The sequence below is a fragment of the Anopheles coustani genome, chromosome 2, assembly GCF_943734705.1.
Source record: "Anopheles coustani chromosome 2, idAnoCousDA_361_x.2, whole genome shotgun sequence".
NCBI classification, from domain to species: Eukaryota; Metazoa; Arthropoda; class Insecta; order Diptera; family Culicidae; genus Anopheles; species Anopheles coustani.
Genome location: NC_071289.1, coordinates 79539581 through 79557776, shown reverse-complemented (window position 1 = coordinate 79557776; position 18196 = coordinate 79539581). Strand labels below are relative to the sequence as shown.

The 18196-nt window shown below is 42.8% G+C and overlaps 3 protein-coding genes across 3 annotated transcripts; 2 read left to right on the top strand and 1 right to left on the bottom strand.

The window, feature by feature from the left end:
• Positions 1-1038: 1038 nt before the first annotated feature.
• On the top strand, positions 1039-5241 carry LOC131265438 (basic helix-loop-helix neural transcription factor TAP). The gene is made up of 4 exons (XM_058267701.1): positions 1039-1117; positions 2022-2266; positions 4528-4999; positions 5120-5241. The coding sequence occupies exons 1-4, from the start codon at positions 1039-1041 to the stop codon at positions 5239-5241; spliced, it is 918 nt and encodes a 305-aa protein (XP_058123684.1).
• A 1171-nt stretch (positions 5242-6412) lies between these two features.
• Positions 6413-8087, top strand: LOC131265434 (glutamate-rich WD repeat-containing protein 1). The gene is made up of 2 exons (XM_058267697.1): positions 6413-7574; positions 7652-8087. Exons 1-2 carry the CDS (start codon positions 6551-6553, stop codon positions 8020-8022), a joined length of 1395 nt encoding a protein of 464 aa, XP_058123680.1. The 5' UTR covers positions 6413-6550; the 3' UTR covers positions 8023-8087.
• LOC131265429 (mismatch repair endonuclease PMS2) lies at positions 7986-11087 on the bottom strand. The gene is made up of 4 exons (XM_058267691.1): positions 10943-11087; positions 10716-10875; positions 8262-10642; positions 7986-8191 (listed from the first exon to the last, which is right to left on the bottom strand). Exons 1-4 carry the CDS (start codon positions 11045-11047, stop codon positions 8108-8110), a joined length of 2730 nt encoding a protein of 909 aa, XP_058123674.1. The 5' UTR covers positions 11048-11087; the 3' UTR covers positions 7986-8107.
• Positions 11088-18196: the final 7109 nt, after the last annotated feature.

Below are 18196 nucleotides of genomic sequence, written 5' to 3'. Positions count from 1 at the left end.
AATAAATTGCACTTAATTTGTCATAAATTTTTAACAGCTCGTTTCCCGATGACACGCGACAAGTCGGTTCGGTACTAATTTTTTTACAAGTTACACCGTCATATTTTATATTTTTCATCAAGGATTTTTTTTTCACTCAAGTGCATTCCATAGAGGAAAAGGCTTTCCTAGAAGAATAAATTTGTAAATTTAAAGTCAATTGGGAAACTTAAAATTAACAATTAGTGAACTTAAATAATCGGTTGAATAGTTTACTAATTATTTACCAGAAGTTACAACTATCCAAAACATCGGTCAATATGTACACATGTCGTATAATTAATCCGTACTGTAAACAATTTTTATTGCAGTACCAGATTTATCTGATCAGCTCGTAACACTTTACTGCCCTTGCTTTGCTTTCCTGCAACAGTACGTATAATTCATCAGAAAGCAACATTGTTTTACGATATGCACTCGAGGCACTGCATATGCAAATGCAGCGCAAGCCACTTGGGCCGGAAAAACAAACGGAGCGCTCCGATTGGCTAAGACGGTTTACTGTGAACCGTACATTGTCGCCTACTGTGTGTAGCTCCTCCCATCCGGCTTTCGGGATAAGGATTAAATTTAGACCGATCCGTTGCGGCACTTAGCTGCGTATCGTCTCTAGTCAAGAGTCGAAGCTTCAGCAGGCCGCACGGGAATTTTGGTGTAATCTAACCCATTGACATGGCAGTATCTTTCACGGGTGGATTAAACGATCGGTTGGGGTTTAGGCTAAACCCTTTAATAGGATCATAATGTGTTGTGGCGTATTCTTAGTGGGCCAAGTGTCTTAAACTCACGTGCAGTGAATTAGAATGCAATATTAAATTCCGTGGAACAGTTGGTGTGGTGATACAAATTAGTTGCAATTATTTAAATACACAAATACATTTGAAAGTGATCGTTAATGAGTTTGTAGTGAAGTTTATGAAGCTGAATTAATGAGCGTTAGTTGACCATCCTCTGACAGTGCAACAATCGAAAGCGGAAGCTTAAAACCTGTTAGATAAAATGCCGAAACGAAAAAAAGCCCCTTCGCCCAAGTTCGATATTCTCGAGGATGGTTTTGACGATGATCTCAGTTCGAATGGTAATCTTTTCTTTAGCAGTGTGAATACAAAAATTATATAGCAGAAATTGGACTGTATATACTCGATTAAAATATAGAGCTCTAAACGATAAACGAACGACAATTTAATCAAACTAGTGCTGATTGGATTATCCTTCAATTGCTTCTTGTTTTTTTTGTTAAATGTCTACACCATATTTTTAGAAAATGTACTAACTAGAACACGTATTCCAATCTATTGTATTGTCTCTCAGGAGATAGTAAAAACAGAAAGCGTAAAATTCACTACACAATGAACAATAGCGAAATATAGTTGAGAAATAAGAAAGAGTTTTCCAGTAAACCACAAGAAAACAAATGAATTGTTAGAATTTGATTGAACTCGATTGAATGATAACAAAGCAAAAGAAATATAAATGATGAAACATAACGTTGATCACATAAAAGATTATCGGAAAAGTGGCGGAGAAACTAAATGGCTCAACATAATTTACAGTGAATGGAAGATTTATGGGATTGATTTTTAATAGACATTAAAGAAAAAATAATGTGATATGATTGAAGTTTTTCCATTGGTACAATGTTTTGAGGTTTTTATTTTGTTATTCGTATTCGTATTATCGACCACAACAGCAAAAAAAAAAGTATGTTCAAACGAGTCTTCAATTCGCACAAGTGCTATCAATTTCTTGATTAATTAAATTTCTAGGAAAGCTTAGATCAGAAAACTTACATTTGGGAGCGTTAAACTTAATTGTCTCCAAATAAAACTTTTTATTTACAGTTTAATAAAGGCTGTAATTGAACGAAGAAAAAAAAAAATAAAACCAAACATTGAGCAAATGTACATGTATTTGATCTTGCAAATAGTTTCGGTTGTTTATCTATAATGAAGTATCCTTTCTCGTCCTGTTCCTGGTTGTAGACGACAAACCAGGAACACCGATACAACGCAACGCAGCGAACGCACGCGAACGCGCCCGGATGCGGGTCCTGTCGAAGGCGTTCTTCAACCTGAAGCGCAACATCCCGTGGGTACCGGCGGATACGAAGCTCTCCAAGCTGGACACGCTCCGGCTGGCCAAGAACTACATCACCTACCTGGTGGCCACCCTCGACGGGCAGTCGGTGGAGGACTTTTCCACCAACCTGGCGCAACCTCCGAAAACGGTAAGGCTCGAAAAAAAGGCGCTGGTGAGGTAGATTTTTTCCCCGTCGGGAAATCGGTGTTTCTCAAACCCATCGAGGTAAATTTAGAAGCGAACGCTGGGAAAATAACGATCGCACCCCGAACCCCCGGTTTCCCGAACACACAAAGCGCGATCGCGACGCTCCGTCGATCGCGTCCGTCCAGGTGGATCCTATCAGCGAATGGAAACGGTGGTTGGAAGATATTTCCTTATGGACTGCTCGTGCTCACGCGCGCCCGCCTTTTGCCCTGTCTCTCGGCCAATAGTTTTCCCCGTTTTTTCCTCCCTTCTCCCCCTCACTTTTCGAGCGATAGGAGGGCGGCTATAACGTTGCGTCTAGGAAATGTGATGTTTACAAGTCATTAGCGATGAACAAATACGCGTTAGATTTTTTCCTTTATGGATCACGCCTTCCGTAGTTTCCCTGTCCCCGTGGTAGACCGATGAATTTCCCGGCCCCGAGAGGAGGCTGGGAACGCTGACTCATTAGTAAGTGCATCGTTCAAATCCCGTTGCCTTCGGGAGCCGGGCTAGGGAAAAAGGAAGAAAAGTTGAGCATGTTTGTGGAAGGTGGGAAATCATCATCGTTGGTTCGTTGTCGTGGCCGCAGAGTGCTCCCTAGAAGATGGATCCGGGCCGCGAGGGTTTAAGTGGAAAGAATGTTGGAAAGGGAAAACAAGATCGCAACGGAATATATATATGACAGGATACGAAGCGGAGCGATATGATGAGATGATGTAAATCTGACTTTCGCCTCGGCAGACGGCCGGCGGGAAATTTGATGCTTTGACGCGCGTTTATGACGGATTGCGGCTGGTTTTCCACCAAAGCGATCCCAACGAGGCGTCTTGAAGCATATGATTTTTCTTTTCATGTTCCTTTTTCCCTACTGTAGTTCTTTATTCTCAACACAACCGCTGCGTACTTAAAAGAAACCCATTCTTATCCTTTCCCCTGCCCCAATGCGGCAACGGGCCGCCCAATCCTTTCGGGCGCTTCCTTGATTGCTGGGTGCTGCCTTCGCCGAGGATCGCCCCGGACCTCACAGGCGATGAATTGTTTAACAAATGGCTTGTTTACGGGGCCTGCTGAAAAGCGATATCCAAACAAACACTTTCCACTGGCATGTAAACAACTGGGCGTGCGGAAACAAATTCCAACGGATGGACCAGGAAATCCAGGAAGTCCCAACCGTTGTTCCAAGGGAGGGCAGGAAAGGGTGGGATGGCATGAATGGGCTATTTGGCCGATCGTTACCGTAACGGGGATAGAAGTGAGCCATTATGGGCGTTCGGGAGATGACGGAACAGTGGACGCATTTGATTGTTGACGATGATCGTTTATGGTAATCATTTTGGAGAACGAATGAAGAGGGCAATTATTACTGCTGTTTAGATTATGGATGGTTTATGTGATAATTGTTGGAAAACGAAGGGAATGCAAACCATTTGTGTTGTCTTGGTCGTACAAACTTAGATAAACAAACCAAAATTTACGATCAATCCACTTTCCTTTTCATGGAGGGGTCTCAGGATTTTCTCAATGTTTTAAATATAACGTTTAGGTTTAAATATAAAATTTCTTTGTTTCTTTATCTTGTTGCCATCCGTGCAACTGATCTTATGACTAGTTGGTATCTGAGATCTTTTGCTTCTACGCTATTTTTCCTCAAAACTAGCAAATAAACAACCTAAAGTTGAATATTTTAAACGTTATTTAAGCTTATCCATGCAATGAAATTATATTTTGAGAAGAAACCCCTTTCATAAACCATACAATTTTAATATATTTAATTCAAATGATTATCTCAAAAAATCACAAAAACCGTATTCTTCTAATTGATAACAAAAATACTTAAATATTTAATGTGACAAAATCATCCACAAGATCCGAAAATGCTTCTTTTGTGTCACATTTTGAAAGTTTTCCCAAACTCTGAAGGGCATTAGTTTTCCGCCCCACTTGAAGTGACGTGAAGATTTCCGGGTACGGTAACTTCCGCCATGAAACTGTTTATTTTGTTAAATATTCGTCCCATCGCAATACAGGTCCCAGAGGCCAGCGTAGACTGCAGATTTTTTGAATAAAATATCGCATTTCTATCTTGCAGATGCGCGTGATTCGGGGTAGGGTCACAAAGGGACAGCTAGACTTCTTATATCTCGCAATCCGGCGTGATTCCCTCTCAAAAAAGATGCTTCCTCACTCGTGCACGTTTCTCTGATTTCCTCCAACCCGCAGGCTTGGCCGTTCATTTTCCAACAAGTTCAACCGCCCGACACGGGTAAAACGAAAACACAGCCTCAGGCCCAGGCGTCCGCAGCAACGGCGACGACGGTGCCGGCCACCGTCGGACAGGCCACAGCATGCGCGGGCGATGGCGGAAAGTGGCGGGACTTTCGTCAAAAGGATGTCAGCGGTCGGGCATCGTCCGCCGGGAAGGTGGTGGAAGATATTCAATCGCCTACCGGCAACGCAGCAGTGGCATCGAATCACCAGCCGCCGCTTGTATTCGCCGACAGTGGCCCACCATCGGCCATGGAAGGTGTCAACGAATATGGCACATTTGGTGATCCGATGGAGATCGGCACCGTCACTGCCACTGGGGTCCACTGTCATAACCAGCAGCCCCTCCATCACCAACATAATCACCATCAACAGCACCAGCATCAACATCATCATCAGCAGCAGCAGCAACACCAACAGGGACCACATTCGCGATCGCTTCTGCAACACCAAGATCATCATGGACTGCAGCAACACCATCATCATCATCACCACCATCAGCAGCAGCAGCTCCATCAGCATCACCAGCAGCAGCCGCATCATGGACACCATTACCAGGGCAGTGGCAACGTTGTGCCAATCCACAGCGATGGATGCCACCTTGGTGGAGCTATTGGAATTTCCGGAGCATACCAACGCCAGCATATGACTTCGATTGGCAGTGATTGACGCCCAAGCGGGAAGCACCTTTCGGTGAATCTCTTTACTATTTCGTATTACAGTATTTATAAATCAACCGACGAGCTAGTATTTCGTTCTGTATCAACGCCCACACCAAAGTATTATGATGTATTGTATTACCGAAAGCTGGAGATTTTTCATTTCAATAAATTTTGCAGCAAAAATCAACATGGGATATTTTATCGGTTAATTTCCTTTTTAAGTTTTTTTTTAATGAAACGCATGAACTTGAATCACGTGTTGGTTCAACAGAGTAACGTGATGCGAAATAAAATAAAATACAAAACACATTAAACAAGCCATGTATATATAAATAAATGTTAGTTAAACAAGTGCTGGCGAGTAGTGGAATCCCAGTTATTGCATCCTTGTTGTGAAGAGTAAAAATAAAACGTCTTCGTTCGGGTGGACAATATGCAGCGATGTTGGCTTGTGAGGGTAAACAGGGGGAACTTTCGATATCTTGAAAGTTGAAAATTGTTGAAAATTTAAACGAATTACAAATTGATGCGATCGAAAGACATAAACATAAAAGTTTTGAAAAATTTTGAACGGTTCAAAATACATTCACTGTGTTTTAATGTATAATAAAAATTGAGTTCGCAGTAAATTTTTATTTTTTAAGTATGTTTTTCAAAAGAAACAATTTTAAATTGTGAAGCGATGTTAAATGTATGTGCAGCACTGTACGACTATAGCGCCCCGAGGGAGAAGTTCACAAACAGTCAAAAGTACTGAAAAATCTATAATGTAAAAAGTTGTTTGTCTTGAAACGATCATACATTTGAGAGGTCTTGTGTACAAATCGGTATAGACACCAAAAAGTTATAAAAAATTGGCTATTTCAGTCTTTTTTTCAAACTGTGACCAAGGTCTTTGAAGCTTGTTCAACTTACCTTGGTCATTGGTGTGTAGTGATGGGAGTGCAGAATATAGTGTTCAGAAAAACGCAATCCCTGTAGAAATTCGAAACATTCCAACGAAAGTTGATCGGGAACTCAAATCTCTAAATTAGAAAGTTTTTAAATTAGGAAAGTACGACTGAATCAAGTGCACCATATGGGATCCAATCGGATTGAATCCGTCAAGGGATTGAGTCGGCGAATGCTCTGAATCCCGATTGTGATTGATAACACTAGTCGACAAAAGTTCAGAAATCTGTCAACCACAGCACGTGTGTTTTGCGAGCCGGCGCGACGAAAGATTCCAAACAAACTGTAGAAAACTGTTCGCCGTGTAGTGAAATAATCGTCGTGCCGTTCAGTTATTAGTTACAAAACCAACAGAACAAGCCACAATGTCGGGGGCCAACGATAAGAGGGAAGTGGCCGAGGATCAAAACATCGAAGATTGCATCCTGGCAGCGGCGAGTGATGATGACATGAGCGACGAGGACGAGGCCGGTGAAGAAAAGGTGAAAGCGAAGGTATACTTACCCGGACACAATTTATCCCCCGAGGAGGAGCTGGTTTGCGACGAGTCCGCCTACATTATGCTGCATTCGGCCCACACGGGTGCGCCCTGCCTCAGCTTCGATGTCGTACAGGATCCGCTCGGTGAGGATCGGGAAGATTTCCCAATGACCGCGTTCGTCGTGTCCGGAACGCAGGCAGCCCGCACCCACGTCAACAGTGTGATCGTGATGAAAATGTCCAACCTGACGCGAACGTCGAAGGCCAAGAGTGGCGATGACGACGAGGACGACGAGGATGAGGAGGACAGTGATGACGAGGATGTTGGCGGAATGGGGGAGGATCCGCATCTGGACTGTGCGTTGATTAAGCACGCCGGGTGCGTGAACCGATTGCGGGTTACGACGTTCAACAGCATCCAGTACGTGGCCACGTGGAGCGAAATGGGCAAGGTGCACATTTACAACATTAACGAGCAGTTGGCGGCGGTCGAAGATAAGCATGCATGCCGGACGTACCAGGACAACAAGGTCGGGGAGGCCATAAAGCCAGACTTCACCTTTTCCGGCCACCAGAAGGAGGGTTTCGCGATGGACTGGTGTACGACGACACGGGGCATGCTGGCGACGGGCGATTGCCGGCGGGACATTCACATTTGGCGCCCGAACGACAAGGGTTCGTGGACCGTCGATCAGCGACCGCTGATTGGGCACACCGATTCGGTCGAGGACATTCAGTGGAGCCCGAACGAGCCGAACGTGTTGGCGTCGTGTTCGGTGGATAAATCGATCCGCATCTGGGACTGCCGGGCGGCCCCTTCGAAGGCGTGCATGCTGACGGCGGCGAACGTGCACGAGAGTGACGTGAACGTGATCAGCTGGAATCGGAACGAACCACTGATCGCTAGTGGTAAGATATTTCTCACTCCGATTTCTTGCCTTATTCCACTTGATTCTACTAACAATTTCCGCCGTCTTTCCCACCAGGTGGCGATGATGGAGTCCTGCACATTTGGGACCTGCGTCAGTTCCAATCGAAAACACCAGTCGCAACGTTCAAACACCACACCGACCACATTACCACCGTCGAGTGGCACCCGAAGGAATCGACCGTGCTGGCATCGGGCGGTGACGACGATCAGATCGCACTGTGGGATCTTTCCGTGGAAAAGGATGAGGATGTCGAGGACGCGGTCACGAACGATGATCCACGCCTGAACGATCTGCCCCCGCAGCTGCTGTTCATTCACCAGGGACAGAAGGAAATCAAGGAACTGCACTGGCACCCGCAGCTGAAGGGTGTGATACTATCAACGGCTCACAGTGGTTTCAATATTTTCCGTACCATCAGTGTGTAGTACCGAGGAACCGTTTTACACGACAGTGGTAAAGAATAAAATGATCCACTTTTATTTACACTTCATTGGAATGGAATGGTTATGCTTATGCTTCTGTCGTGTTATCAATTTGATTGATCATCGCCAGGTTCACCAAATGACGCATCGTTGGACGTCCATGTGGACAGTTCTAAAAAAAATGATTCACAATAAAAACTATTAAAATGAGCTACTGCGATCGGGATTTAGGGTAAACTTACCCAAGGTTGATCAATCTCCCCCATGTGCCGCAGGAGCCGTTCCATTTCCCTCACAGACAAGGCGGTCCCGATCATGACCGACTTGCGGCAGGCACGCGATGCAAACATGGCCCGCACACGGGAAGGCCGGCATACGGTGTTCGGTGCTTCCTGCAGCATAAAGATCAGCTCGTCGATATCCTCCTTCCCGAACTCCCAGTTCCGGCTGTACGGTTTCGCAATCAGCTTCACCTTGCGCGTCGTCGGGGCGGCGCCGTCAATTTCGAACTTGAACCCATTCATCTCGAAAATGTCCAAACTGTCGATCAGCACCATCTCGTTGACAGCGGTCAGCTCGAGCGGTTGCGGCACCACGAGTCGCTGGTTCTGCAGCACCGTCGTCCGCTGGAGGTCCTCAAAGTTGTACTTCTCATCGGTCGCATGCTGATCGACGATGAACAGATCGTCCCCGAGCCGGGCAACGATGAAGCCGAGATTAAACTGACCGATTACTTTCATCGCCCCGAAGTCGGTTTTTGTGATTTCCGTCTGTAGCTCGTTTTCTGCCGCTCGATTGCTGGCCGGATTGATTTTACTCTTGAATCGTAACCGTGTGAGGGCGCGCTGGTCGTTGGCGTTCTTTTCGTCCCGTAGCTTCCGTTCCCGCTCGATCAGCTGTTCGAGGGAGGTGTGAGAAATGGTCAGCAGTTGGTGGTTGCGATTTTTAACCTCCAGATCGTCCTCCGAGGGAGCATCGTCGATAACGATGGTTGGTCCTTGGTCCAGGTCCGAATCGAGACTTTTGTCGTTCGCTTCGCGCTTTACTGGGGCGGCGACAAACTGGTCGATGGAAAGAAACGATTCCGAACTCGATTCTCTTTTGACACCGAGAGGTTCTTTGATGTCCTCTTGCGAAGACTCGCATGATTCCGGTTTACAACTCATCAGGGACACAAGTTCGGTGACGGATTCCTGCGAGAAAGTTCCATTCGATTCCTTCCCAGTCGGTAACGCGGGGTCTTCCATTGAAAGCAGCTCGTTCGAAGCGCTTTGAGTGCATCGAATCACTCGAACGGACTCCTTAGCATCTTGTACCGGGTCATCTTCTAACGCAGGTTCCTTTAAAATGGTTAGATCGTAGGGATTCGTCTCACTTTTCGGTTGCTTAAGCAAACGCATTTCATCCTCATCCTGTGAACCATCGCCATCTCCCACCGGTTCAGAGTTTCCGGCTGACCTCGAGGCCTCTAGAAAATCTTTTATCTTCTGCAAACCATTCCCTCCGTTGGAGTTTCTTTTGCGCTTCAACCCTCCCGTTCCGCTGGGAACATGTTTCGGTACTTCAAAGGTGAACAGAAGATCACCGGCCGAACATTTGTCGACCGATCCCGCCTTCCGCTGCTCATCGATGCTCATGTCCTCCTGCTCCTCATCATCATCCCTCACCGGCGGTAGGGAAATGTTTAACAACCGACTCGAATCGCTAAGGTTCAAGTTCTGCACCTTAAACGACGACGGAACGTTGCCGAACGTTTTCTTGATCGACTTGCGTACGGCCAGTAGGAGAATCTTCTCGTTATTTACCAGCACCTGCCGCTTGTCGGGGGTCAAGTTGACGTCCACCTCCGAGCGCTCCATTTGCAGGTTGAGATACACGAACGGGTGCTGGTGGACATTGTACCGGTGGTATGCATCGTTCACGAGTTTGCTGATTTGTTTCGGTTCGCAGGGCCGCGAGTTGATGAAGAAAAACTGTCGATCTTTGCTGCCCCGACCGGAACCGTGGGCGCAGCTGGAGATGTAACCCTCGATGGTGTACTTGGAGAGGTTGAAATTGTCCACCTCCTCCTGCGTCAACGCGATGCTGTCGTCAAAGTCGCTCGCATCCAAATCCTGCAGCTTCCCGTTGTTCCCGATCGCTGGCTTCAGTTCCATCAGTTCGGCCGTTTGCTTCGGCCCGAACAGGGCCGTCACATTGTCGAGTACCCGGGACGATCCGTGGGTGCTCATGATCACCGACTTGGCACCTTTGCTCGTTTGGTTGGAACAAATGATGCGCACCCCGGTCGAGACGAGACAGTACGCCTGCAGAATCTGGCACATGCGAAGGAATTCTTTTTTGATGTTCCGTTGAAATTCTTTCTTGCGCACCGGTAGCGTGGAAAACAAATTGGTCAGCGTGACCGTCGTGCCGATGGGACGGGCGCACGGTGTCTGCGTTTGTATTCGCCCTTCGTGGTTCAGCGTCAGTTTGGTTGCGTGTCCCGCCGAACAGTGACGTGTCGTGATGACCATATCGGACAGGGCGCACAGGGAACTGAGTGCTTCCCCCCTGAAGCCGAACGTTTCGATCGACTCGAGGTCGGAAAACTCCTTCAGCTTCGACGTATGGTACTTGGCCGCTGGAAAGGACATAAGCAAAGGGAAAATAAACTTAGGTCAACTGCGGTGGCAATCGAATCTGAGCATACTTACTCAATCCTTGAAAATTTTTCTCCTCCACACCGCTACCATTGTCAGATACCTCCACCAGCTCGGCGCCATGGTCACGAAGTTTCACCTCAATTAACGTTGCGCCGGCATCGAGAGAGTTTTCCACCAACTCTTTTACAGCCACGGCCAAATTTAAGACCACCTATTTTCAGAAAGAAGAGCTCTTTCAAGGGTTTGCTATGATTTACAACATCTTCTCCCGAGATTACCTGTCCCGAGCAGATCTTATGCACTGTTTCCTTGTCGATGACATTGATCTTTCTAGATTCCGCATTCGTTGCCGGCAAACAGGTTGTTTCACTTTCCTCTGCCATTGTTACACTTTATTAAGTTAATTTGGTGCTAGTAAAACACATGCATCGCGTATATTAATTTGTAGGAAGTCTAGTCACATTGCATGTTGCTGCGCGGCATAAAACCGCGCGGAATTCTAATGTTTACCTTTTCCATCAACATGACAAATGTCGCCACACAGGGTTTCAATGGCGCACACAGTGTAGTGCCAAAAACAAACGACATTTGGCACACGGAAATTTTTTAAATTGTTTGGGACAATAGAAATTTCATCAAACACAAAACAACAAGTTAGAACTGAGTTAAATATCGTATTTTTTTATTGTAAAACACCTTTGAATGACTAGAGTTTGTTTTCATTTTACTGAAAATAAGTTTTGTCAATTTTTTTTTGCATGCAGTTCAATGACATTTATTTCATTTTTCCAAACATTTTTTGAACAAATGGGGGCCACCTCGACGGCGTGGGTTCGAATCCCAACCGAGACCGGACCCTTCCCGGTACGAGAGGACTGACTATCCACGAACACATAGGGTAAAAAGTCTCGTAAGCCCTCAACGGGGCAGGCATGAAAAACAAGGTCGTTACGCCAAGAAGAAGAAGAAGAAGAAGAAGAAGAAGAAGAAGAAGAAGAAGAAGAATAAGAAGAAGAAGAAGAAGAAGAAGAAGTATTTGAACAAATATAAGGAATATGTCTTCATTAGATCATTACAGGAGTTTAGTTAAGTTAGCCGAACTGAATGACCATATCAACTGACGAGAATAGAGAAATTGAAAGAAAATAATAATAGCAAAACGAATTGCCTTATAGTATAACACCATCCTTGCATTTCAATCCAGCAGTCACAAAAATTCACACTTCACAGCATAAAAGAATAATAATTGCATTACTGCGAATGCTTTACAAGTGAAGACAGTCTCATGAATAATATAAATACAAATTAATTATAAAAAGCATGATGAATATACAGCATCCAGCATGAGAAAATACACTCGTGATAATCAAAAGTTTAAAAGCGAGTGAAAACAAACACTGTAAATTGGTATTGTTTTTCGAATATTTTTTTTATTTTTTTTTCTTAATCTCTCCACCACTCCTTTCCATTGTCTCGGAATCTGCTCTTAGCTTTTTGTTCTTTTGTTTTTTTCTTTTTAGTTTTCACTTTGCATTTGCTTTTCCATTTACCTCTTAATATATCCGCCGGATCGCTTTTCTCCCTTCGAGCAGCAAATTATATGCATCTTCTCATTTGTTACCGTTTGATTTTTCCTTCTGTTATCATTTAAATGGTTTTATATGCTGTAAAGGTGTGATAGTATGTACGAGTGGGGTAAAGAGGGTTCCGTTTGTGTGTCTGGTTGTTTACTTATGATGCTTGTTTCTTGGTTTCTTTGCTTGCTGTAGGTGATTAATTCTCAGGATCATTTTCGTAAAGATTCTTTAGATACTCTATTTACTATAATGTAGTTTTTCCATGGTTTTCTTTTCTCTTTCTCTCTCTCGCTCCATCTCTTTCTCTCGTTTCAGTGACGACACATTTTACCTCCGTTTGTGGGGGTGCTTTCGTACCCGAATCGGCTGAACTTACGTAGCGAGTTGGGTGCACGTTGATATATTTGTGGAACACGGATTTGTGAGTGGAGGATTGCGCGTGTGTCCTTAATGAGTTTGTATGTGTGTATGTGTGTATTTATGTGTGTGTGTGTGTGCGTTTGTGTGCATAGATTTTTTTCTCTCTACATCTATTATCCCACGCTCTGTTTACTGTACTGGAAAAGTCACCTAGCCATAACCCCATTGCGCTCCCCTTGCTTCCGTTACATTAATTTCTATTCTTGTTGCTTTAGTATGTTGTTGTTGCTGTTATTAATGATTTTTCGTTTTCGTTTCAGTTGCACTATGCTGATTGGTTCCAGTTTAGCTAGATTAACTTACGATTTGTTTTATTTCTTCTCACTTGTTTTCTTTTTTTTTCTTTGCTCTAAAAATTGTTCGTTTTCTACCGTTTTAAATTTATCCGTTTCTTCCGCGACGCAACGGACTCATTGTATAAGCTACTTGTTATAGTAATGCTAAAGGGGCCTGTGTCTGTGTTTGTGTATGTGTGTGTCAGTGTATATATATATGTGTATGTGTCTGTGATGGTGTTCACCAAGTGTTGGTTGGTTTACGGTTTCGGTTTAAATAGCTTAGTATTTGACTTGTTCAAGATTTCCTACGATACGCTATCTTTATCATTTCTTTGATTTATCCAAAGATTTTGTTACTTGTTAGCTCCACTCGGTTTCATTGGTTAAGTTATTTTTCTTTTTCATTTGTTTCTTTATTCATGTCTATACATATATCTCTCTTCCTTTTTGTTAATTTTGGTTTAAATGTTTGCTCTTCTCTTGGCGCTATAGTTTATGTTTTGTTGTATTGCCTCTGTGGTACGCAAAAGTACAGTCTTAATTATAACTTCAAAAGCAATTTCGGTCGAAAACAAAAAAAATCGAAACGTTCTACGGAGGTAGGGGGGAGGTGGATAATCCAAACTCGAAACAATGTCGGCAATGATGGGCCACTGGGCTGTTTCCTACCTTATCCACACATATTTTTAACAATATTATTACTGGCTATGTTAAATCGAAAGGATGTTTGTTCATTCGTTGGTTTGTCAATGGTTGTGCGGTACCATTCTGCAGGGATGAGATCTCTGACTATGACTAAAGGTGAGACACCGTTAGCTCTGGCTGGGAGAGAGTACGAGGAAAACTTGCAAATGCCAAGGGAAGCTGGAAAGCTCATCTCTTAGGCGGATCGTTAGTCGATATATGAAAATTAAGCCATTCAGTGTTATTTTTGTTTCGTTGTTTCGCATCAAAGTACAAATGCCTGCTGCGGAGCGGACATTTGTGGGAAAAATTACAGGAAAGTGCATCAATTGGAGCGATTAGGAACTATCGTAAAGAGTGAGAAATAACTGGCTTAAGGAGGTGTGGCTGGTACAATCCACATAAGTTTGCACACACTACCGAGGAATCCGGTTCCGAGGATACAAGCCGTGGTTTACTGCCATGACGTGCTTTACACATTACGCATACTGAACGCCTGTTACCACAACTTTGATATTAGAATAAACTTTTCTATTACGATAATTCTTCTGTTAGTAGACATTTTTTCATAAAATTATGTATCTTCCTACTTAAAGTTCCACTTGTTTTATTTATTTTTGTTTCCCATTGGTAAGGAAATATAATTTCAATCTGATTTTCGAGAAGCGTTTTATTTATAGCGCAACTACCAGATAAATCTTATGTAAAACATATTGTAATTATTATTTAAAAATTAATAATAACTAACGGTAACTAAAATAACGCCAAGCATAATTTAAACTATCTCGTACTAGAAGAGTTTCGATTAATGTTTCTGTTCCGGTTTGCTTATGCTGACTCGTTGCATAACCCGACGACTGCTACCAGTAGGGCATACTGCACTCTGCATGACTTCCGGACTACTTTACAAAACACTCACAGACACACACGCACACGCCGTACCGGTTGTTTTTAAACGGTGCAGGTACAATACAAATTGCAAAGTAAGCGAAACCACAACGGAAAGCAAACATTAGAACAGAAAACATGACGAAAGAGAAATGCAGGTAGATGAAAGAGAAACCCATAAAGGAAGAGAGAGATATGGAATAAAAATGTCAAAGTATCACATGGATACACTTTTCGGTCAAAAAGTACACCCAGAAACCCAAACGCACAACAGGGGAGGCATGGGGACACGAGGGCTACTACATCGTTTGATTCTAGATAAAATCACTTACACATTTGTTTGTTTGTTTTTGTTTTGTATAAAAGATTAGGTTATGTTGGGTGCGGCTTTTTTGTTGCTCGTTTCTTTACTTTGTATTTGTTTTAATTTTTACTTTACGTTATTTAGCATCTATCATCTTTCCCGATTTCACTACTTGCCTTTCATGAACGTAGTCGTGTAGTTTATCTTTTATTTCTCTCCTTTGCCGCACGGTTTACCCCTTTGCTGAGTGTGTCTGCTGTGTGTGTGTGTGTATGTTGATGATAACAATTTATTGCAATCCCAGCAACTGGGGCTGTCTCGCAGTTTTATTGATTATAATGACAGATTACTGACCGCTTCGGTCCGTAACAGAGTTTCTTTTTTTCCTAATTCTTTGATTTATAAAATGTACTGCAAACCACGTGCTACGTAATGGGCTTTCCCATTTTTTATCAGTTTGCTTATTAGATCTGTGTGTCATGCATTTGATTCCTCAATAAAGACAACCATACTCCACTTCGTGCAACACAAAAACGGAACTAAATTCTTCGGAATTAACTGGAAACGAAAGGCTATTACATATAAACATTTTTTTTCTTTGTGTCACATTTGCTAGTGTTTTTGTGTTGTTCTACTGTTTCTACACAACTGTTGATGTATGTTGATTTACCGCTTCCTTGTTTGCCTATTTTTGTGTATGTGGGGTTATTCATCTGTGTTGTATATTTTAGTGCTTCTCTTGCTTACTTTTATTCTCTTCCTACTTTTCTTCCTCTCGAGTGCGGTTCTTGCTGACATCGATAATCATTACGATGGTTTTTTTTAACCTGTGTGTTTTAGTGGTTGTAGATTTCTTGTACAAATTTTTAATCTTTAACTCATTATCATACTGTGTTATTGCATTTATTTTTGTCCTCCCGGCTCCTATTCGTTCACTGTGCTTATGGGCGTTATCTTTTTGTAGGCTCTTTTCATTTTGCGTTTTTCACACAAACGTTGATCATCGCGTCTTATTTTAGCTGTCGTTTTCCTATGTTATGTTTAAAGTAATCGTTAAAATTTGTCACTTGTTGAGTTTGACTCTTTGGGGACCATGTTTAAATTGTGAATGTGTTTTGTAAATTGCAGAACGGAGCATAAAAGCATAATGTTTCTGTTTTTCTAACATTATCGGAAACTTATTTTAAATTTTGCTATTTGTGTTCTTGTTCAATGTTCTTGCCTTTTCTTTTGTTCTGTTCCTACACATGGTAAAGATGTACACTTGTGATTTTCTCTTATCAATTCAATCCAGGGCTGATGCAAAAAAATAAAACAATATTAAAAACCATCGAAATATGTTTACAGCATTTTAATGATCCAGCTTCCAATCTGCTTTTCTATTCAAAGTGATCTATGCTTTCATTGTCTCGTTGCTTATTTCCTCCGCACAGCACTTTGCGTTTTATTTCATATCGAAAGTGTACGTTTATTTCTTTTTGTGCTTGTTACTGGTGATCTGATTTTGCTGGGCTTCCTTTAACGTTTTGATTTTACTTTGATAACATTTAATCCATACATGCGCTTTAGCATTTTTTATTCGTGCGTCTGGTTTTGTCCCCTTTTTTCCTAGCTGATTTCTAACTGTTCAGTTTGTTCGGCATATTTTTCGTTTTCTCTCCATCTCATCGACTTTAATGTGAAGAAAGCTTTTCGTTTGTTATAACTCTTCGGTACCCAGTTCTGATTGAGCCTCTTCTTGCGCGAGCTTAGAAAAATAGATTGCAAATAAATTACTTTAGGCTCGAGTCGTGCCCAAGTAGGTAAGAGTGTGTGCGTTCCTGCTTACGAAATCTTAAAAACAACAAACAGCTTTAACGGCCAGAATAAACTATCGACAGACTACTGGTAACGCTAGCAGGTAGAAGATCATAAGTAAATCATCTGTTTCCCGTAACAAGAGAATAATCGTTCACGTGACTAGAAAACATGCTAACAGAAAAAAAAACAAAACATGCTCGGTGTTTTAGGAATTTAAAATGTAACCATTTTTATCGTTGCGTTTAGACTCACGCAGGTTAGGTGGCCGTTTACGTTTCGGTTCCGCTAACAAAATTGGGGCCATTGAAACAATATCCGCCCGAGAAGGATTAATGTACAAACCGAACTGAAAGGTATACCTAAGGTCCTAGAAATAGTAAAGATTGTTGCTGTTAGCTGACCTATGACCTTTTCTTGCTCGATGCGTCGTTTTCTGTGCGCTTGAGGAGCTCACATAACATTGGTAAATTTAAGAGAGATTTTTCTCACTACACCTCCGCTCCGCTCTGGATCAGATTCTTATATTCTAGGCATTTTCCCCCGCTCGCTTACATCCGGTACGCTTGACTCCACTTTTCGCCCAATGCTGCCACCACTGTTCAACGTTCTTAATCATAACTCGCTTCTGATTGTACAACGTACATGTATGGCGGTGTGGTACGAAAATGTAATAAAAAAAAATTAACAAACAATTTGTTACTTTTGTTCGCTGTTCTTTTCAATTTTTTCTTAACGGATTTAAGTAGTTCCCATTTTTCCTCGTGTCATGAGTGTCTCGTGCAGTTCGACTTAAACTAAATAATAGTTAAAACCGAACGTTTTATGGCAATCCTATTGCCATCTGTTGTACTACCCAACCCGATTTGCCTTAATCAACATTGGTTTTTATTTATGGGGCAAAGATTAATACTTCTTCCATATTCGTCTTTACCAAAATCGGCTCTATTAGCGATTCGTAGATTTAACCTTTATTTCCATTTGCTACTAGTTGTGTGATTTTTTTAAAGATTTACTATTTAGGTTGTGCTCCTAAGCGTGTGTGTGTGTGCGTGTGTGTGTGTTGTGTGATGTGTGTATGTATGAGTAGGTGTGTTTGTGTGTAAGTAGGGACTTTTTCATATTAGCGTGTACATTCCTTTTTTTGTTGTTGTTTGCGATTTAAATAGTTATGTAAAAAATGTTCATCTTCACCCGGCAACCGGGGGGATTTTCCCGGTGACTATACCCTCACGCGTTGACTACCGCGCCCTAACTCCTTCCGCTTCGAACTTGGATTGCTTTTGCTCCGCTTGCACACTGTGGGTCTCTGCTACACTTTTAATGTATAAATTTTCTTATTTCGATAACTAGATGAAAAAAAAACGCTCGTGCGTACGGTGATGCTGCTCGCGAGCGATGACGCTGGTGATGATGGTGATGGTGATGATGCTTGTTGTGCGGAGGCATTAGAGAAACAAATCCGCTCACGAGGAAAGGTGAAAAGGAAAAATCAAAATCATTTCGGTAACCTAAGCTTAGCTAACGATTCCACCGCTACAAGTAGATGATCCCCTTCGTCAAAGGGCATTCGCAAACGACGCC